The sequence below is a fragment of the Vitis vinifera genome, chromosome 6, assembly GCF_030704535.1.
Source record: "Vitis vinifera cultivar Pinot Noir 40024 chromosome 6, ASM3070453v1".
NCBI classification, from domain to species: Eukaryota; Viridiplantae; Streptophyta; class Magnoliopsida; order Vitales; family Vitaceae; genus Vitis; species Vitis vinifera.
The window spans coordinates 347,112-352,815 of record NC_081810.1 but is presented as its reverse complement, the minus strand read 5'-3'; the positions used below and the strand labels follow the sequence as shown (position 1 = coordinate 352,815).

Below are 5,704 nucleotides of genomic sequence, written 5' to 3'. Positions count from 1 at the left end.
TTAACCACTTTTCAAGGAATTCAGGTTAATATATGTGACTGCTTCGCAGATATTACTTCTCTAGTTTTTAAGGTTATTGCCATTTTAGACTACCTTTTTGAGGAAAAGCCTTGTGTTTTAGGATCCACTCCACTCTTTTGATCATGAAAAGCAGTACAATTGCAAAATGAACTAAATTATCAAACATGTGAAAGGAGTAATCATAAACTCTATTGAAATTAAGTAGCAAAGTGCCTTGTTTGAGCAATATCTGTTATTTATATCTTGACACTACAAAGATGCCTACAACATTATGCTTTATTAGCTAAAACCAAATTTATTCTTAATGGCGGCATAATATCCGATTCATAGTTCACAGTACTATCCATTATCATGGTTTTTCTGTTTTATTTTCCTGGTTGATTTTGATTGCTGGCAGAAGTTTTCAGTGAAACAAAGCAACCTAGGGTTTATTGGTATTCTCTTTATTGATAATTGAGCTGCAGGGGTGATGCTGCTGCTGCTGCTTTCTTTATAGCCTTGAAGCCCTATGCTTGTAATTAGTCAGAGGTTCTCCATTTTCCAACGTCTTTTGGTGCTAGGGGTACATCATGGTGATAAGCTTCCAAGTGCACTATGTTGTGGTGCATCTTTTTATCACTTTGATATTCTTCAAACAAGGTCGGACAGCTATTCTTTGAAAAGTTAGGAAAATGGTTCATTTGTGTTTCTTCAGCACACAGACCTGGCAATTCTGTGAACTTAGGGTGCAAAGCATCCTGGTATCTATCTGGAATTTTGAAGACTAGTCGAGAGGGCTGGTCTCTTGCACCTTTACCTCCCTCTAGGCTGGGATTCTCTCTTCCCAGTGTTCGGTGGACTCCCTTGAAAATAGCATGCGAGTATTTCTCCTGGCTTTCCACCTGTACTTGTAAGTGTTGCTGCACCTTTTTGAAGTTCAATACAAGACCTTGTCAGAAAGTACATGTTAATCTTTAAACAACTTATAATTTGGAGGAATAATATGACTGTTGCTTTGTAACAAGTGCTCACCATGGAATGGGGTTCCTCCTCTTCAGGGAACTGAAATTTAATTATCATATTTGATAACATGTTGTCACTATTCCGTAAGGGAAAAAAAAGGACATAAGGGTGTTTGGTAAATCAAGTTAATGATTTAATAACTTAATTTTTAAGTCATTATATGAATTAAGCATGTTTGATAAAATAATTTAATATCACAATTTAAAGTAAAAAAATAACTATAAGTATTAAGTTAAAATAACTAACTTATTTTTAATTTCAAATATCTTTTGCTTTATTTGTTCATGTTAAGTGAGAGTATATTTTACAACGCATCTTTTATATTTATGCATCGATAATACTTTAAATATTAAATATGGATGTTTAACAAATTATTGCTTAAGATTAGTGAAAGTATAAATATTAGTTAAAATTCATTAGGGTAAAATATATCGATTTAATGATTTAAAATAAATTTTAATGAAACTTTACCAAATAACCTTAATACTTAAAGTAAAAATTGAGTAATGAGTTTTAAGTTAACAATTTAAGAACAATTTAACTTAAAGGTATTATTAAGTAACACCCTCATGATGTCTTACTGAATATATACAGGTATGCCTTCTTTGGTTCGTTCAGATGTGGGTGGCATTTGTTAAAATATAAGAGCCTGGATCTTAGGCTCAATAACTACTATGAGATGCTTGTTTCTTTCCCAATAATAATAATTTAAACTTCTCCTGAAATGGTGTCAAATGTAATGAGCTCTAATTTCTATAGAATTTACAGTAGTATTGTCAGTCAACTGAAAGCAACTGAAACTATGTAACATAAACACTTCTAATTTCTAAAGAAGATCTGTGTCTGAAATCCCTGAAAACGTGTTGGACTGATCCCAAATTAAATACTTCTTTTGTCATTCAAAACACATTTTAACGTAAAAAGAATATAGTTCTAATGATTTTAAAACAAGAGAGGAGTAATAATTGCAGCATGTTTGTGTGTTCTGATGAGTGATGTTTTCAAAGTTATGCTATAAAAATTTAGATAAGCTAGTAGAACTTATATATTTGTGGCACCCATACACAAATTGAGTGTCTATCTCCTAGCTTTTCAGGAGATGTAATATTGGGTCATTCAATGTTCCATGTCAACTGTCTGCTATTTTGCTGAAAAACATATATATACATCATCAAATATGGGATATGGTAAATATCAAAGATGTTAGAAATCTAGAATTAAAATTGTGGAGTACCTCAAGCTGTTCATGGGGTCTTCTCGGCACTTCAATTAGCATCTGTAGTGCTGTACTCTTCTGTAAGCTTCTATATTGTAACATAGATTGTTGGTATACAATAGATATGGTAGAAGTATTTAGATACTGAATGAAAACTGTAGTGAATATAAAAAGTTTCCATTCTCTCACTTATTTGTGTGGGAACCTAGGGGTATTTTGTAGATACTCTCTCCATTGGCTTCAAACCTCCTGTCTCCAGTCACTGCAGCAATACCATCTAATATTATTCCTTGGTACTTCAGAAAAATTATACTCCTTTCAGCATGCAAAATTGCAAATTTACTACGTTTAATAAATTGATCTTAAAAGTGATAAAAGAACTTTATGAACTTGTTATGTTACCATTCCTTGTGTTCTCAGTACTAGCTTGTCCAAGGAAATGCTCACTCATTCTGTACTTCTGAGAGCAAACAAGGGTTTAGTTTATGTGATATATAATCTGAGAAATCTTAAGTGAAACAGAGAGTCTGTGATAACGTACCTGAAGATGGCTTTTTATGTGGTTTAGAGTAATTCCCTGAATCCCCATTTGCTTCATGATTGTTTTTGGAGTAGCTTCTGCAACATAAAAATTCCCAAGTTAGCTGAAGTTTTTAGTCTGGGGTCATCATTGTGTACACTTACTATATGCTCCTCCAAGTTGATTGACTGCTTCCATAAAGCGCTCATGAAGCTCTGGTGTCCATTTGAGCCTAGGCTTACTGTCAGCTAAGAGAACCGGTCCTGTATTTCCTTGGTTATGCCTCCTATTCTGGTTCATCTCCCTTCTCGAGTGTTTGACATTCATTAAGAAGTGGAGAAATTTTTTATGAGATTATCACATGTTGGAAATGAGTTCATGTTTATTACTACAATCATAACCATGAAAGATCAATTCTCATAGCTTGGCCAATCTATGCCTTACCTTGTTTTCTTCTGGACCCCAGTACACTACTTCACGAATTCTGGGGTCTTGTTGTGCTAGGTCGAATGGACCAAGATCCACTGCTCCTCACCTGGTTAACTTTCAAATGCTTCACTTTCTCTTCATCACAGCCCCTCACTTATATAGAAAAAAAAATGTAGGGACTGCAACCTAGAGTTACTTTCGGTATAGGCCAAAAGAAGGCCCCATGAAGTCCAATCTTCTAAAGAAAAAGCATTTTACATTCCTACTTTGGGTTACCTGTGGAATGTGGTCCCTGTTTCCATGTTAATAAATAACTTCCCCACCAGTATTTTCTGCACTTACTTTTGGCATGCTTCACATCCTTTGGAATGGTTCAACCTGAGCCTCATATCCCTTATTCCCTTTAGTGAAAGCAGGGACCTAATACTCTGAACAGGATGGAATTTTTGGACATGCAGGGGGGGGATACGTGGTCTGTCATGTGTGGAAACCTTTCCATTCCCGAGATTGTTTAAATTGTAATTTCTATAGGCCCATCTAGAGATTGGGTTTTTGGATTTTCATTTATGATGCTTTAGAATTCCAGACTTACCAACCACTCTGGTGAGGAAAATTAGCCTAGATCATCAGAACACAAAATTTTTGCTGTCTGCGTTAAACTATCACTTGCCCCAAATGCTTTTGTTTAGAAAATTAACATATACAAACAGTAGGGAACAAGGAGATGGGTTGAACTCAAGACCTTTAGACTATGTTTGGTTCCTAAAAAGTTTGAAAGAAGATGTGAGGGAAAGAAAATAGAATGAAAGATAAAGTGAAGGAAAATTATATAAAAAAAAAAGGTTTAAAATCAATCAATTATTTTTATATACTAATTCAAATTCTTTTTAACTTATTTAGCTCTTCTATAGAAAGATTGAATAATTTAAAAAATATAAGTTTCTTAATAATTTAAATTATCTTTAACTTTTATTCATATGTTCCACAGTAAAGTCAAACACGAGAAAATCATTTTCCTTTACGTTATTTTTTTCTTTCCTTGGTACTTTCTAGGAATCAAACATAACTGTGAAAGGAGCTATCTTATCATGTCAAAAAATCACTTGCCTCAAAGGCTTCAGTTGTTGGTAGGGAATGGAACAACAATGTATACAAGTTCAGTGTTTTTACAACCTTGGAGGAAATAAGAAGAATTTTGAGGCTTGAGTTAACAGTCCAAAAGTAGTGGGCAGTGATCAACTAATGCGAGAAAAGACATATCATAAGATACCACCTTTATTTCAAAGTGTCCTATTGTTAAGTTTGCATGGGTCTGTAGTACCACACGTTACTTGTTTGTATATTTCCTCTTCAATGCAAAGACATCCTACAAAACTAATTTTCCAAGTACTGACGTGATAACAGCATTCCAAGATATCCTTAAACTTATTTTTAGGTATTGCCAACAATGGATTAAGTTTCTAAAATGTTTATAGATCTCTAAAACTACTCATTGCACTTGACTTATCGTTGAACTGATTTTATGATTGCATCATGCTTGTTTGTGACTCTGTTTTCTTGTTTTTTTTCTTCTTTTTTTTCAGGATTCTGTTTGTTCTAAAATATCAATTTAGTTCAAGGTGCCCATATATTTCTTTTCACTTTCTGCTCATGTAATGCTTCACTTATGTTTCTGCTTTTGTATTTATACGTTTAGATGTCAATCGAAAATCAATGCAGAAAGTGAATGAACAGATCAGTTAGAACAGTGTAACACCTTTGTGCTCCTGCTAGTTTGGCTGAGAACCAAGGCCTACAGTATATATGCACTACTTCTCAACATATTCTTTGCACTGAAGTTATGCAACGTAAACCCACAGAAATTTCAATTACTCAGTTTATATCTTTGTTACTTAATGAATCTGTTGACACATCAAAATATCTACTGACACAAAATTGATATTCTTAGGGCCTCTGATATTATCAATATCTGTTGATAGTCTGAAGCAATGATTATTTATCATTATTGGTTTATCAGGTGAAATCCAACATCAAAGTGCACAATAGAATAAAGAAAAGTTATTCTTTTTCAAAGAAAGAGGACTTGTTATCGGGTAAAATCCTTTTCAAATGCATTCATTTATTAGCTGTATTGCCTCTTGTTCATTCATCCTAACAGCTTCATGTACAATAGGGTGAGTGTTTTTTAAATTGCCTAGCTATCTTTACCATAGAGCATACCTTGTCTTACTACTACTTTGAAATTGAGAGGTATCTGCAGTCATACATGCAACACACACTTGCCATGCACTTCTCTACTTCATTATCCTTAGAAACCCTGCATACCTTATCATCATCTTCGTGCAGATTTTTTGCAGTCTTTGCAATCTGGAAGTCAGTGTATCCAAGAGTGAGATCACAGAAAGTTCTAAAAATGACATGAAAATGAATCTATAGGTTGGTGCTTGGTATAAGGTAAGTACATAAATATGTTTAATCCTGTTTTAGGAGTTGCCTCTGTGCATCTGAATATACTT

The 5,704-nt window shown here is 33.9% G+C and overlaps 1 protein-coding gene across 6 annotated transcripts; it reads right to left on the bottom strand.

The window, feature by feature from the left end:
• Positions 1-223: 223 nt before the first annotated feature.
• On the bottom strand, positions 224-3,527 carry LOC100260393 (myb-related protein 2). 6 transcript variants are annotated; one of them, XM_019220833.2, is made up of 7 exons: positions 3,204-3,347; positions 2,924-3,063; positions 2,781-2,857; positions 2,642-2,699; positions 2,429-2,501; positions 2,258-2,324; positions 224-926 (listed from the first exon to the last, which is right to left on the bottom strand). In XM_019220833.2, exons 2-7 carry the CDS (start codon positions 3,057-3,059, stop codon positions 540-542), a joined length of 798 nt encoding a protein of 265 aa, XP_019076378.1. In that variant the 5' UTR covers positions 3,060-3,063; positions 3,204-3,347; the 3' UTR covers positions 224-539. The 6 variants fall into 6 exon arrangements, 5 of the variants coding, with proteins under 5 accessions (XP_019076378.1, XP_010651406.1, XP_059593293.1 ...); XM_010653104.3 differs by having other exon boundaries at positions 2,258-2,327; positions 3,204-3,344; XM_059737310.1 differs by having other exon boundaries at positions 224-2,171; positions 2,258-2,327; positions 3,204-3,328.
• Positions 3,528-5,704: the final 2,177 nt, after the last annotated feature.

Bases quoted from the DNA above. Each gene is read 5' to 3' on its own strand.
- LOC100260393 (XM_010653104.3), bottom strand. From the start codon at position 3,059: ATGAACCAGAATAGGAGGCATAACCAAGGAAATACAGGACCGGTTCTC. The intron at 2,502-2,641 runs GTAACATAACAA...GTATTGCTGCAG, and splicing joins TACTGAGAACACAAGGAATG to TGACTGGAGACAGGAGGTTT. The intron at 2,328-2,428 runs GTGAGAGAATGG...GTTACAATATAG, and splicing joins CTAGGTTCCCACACAAATAA to AAGCTTACAGAAGAGTACAG.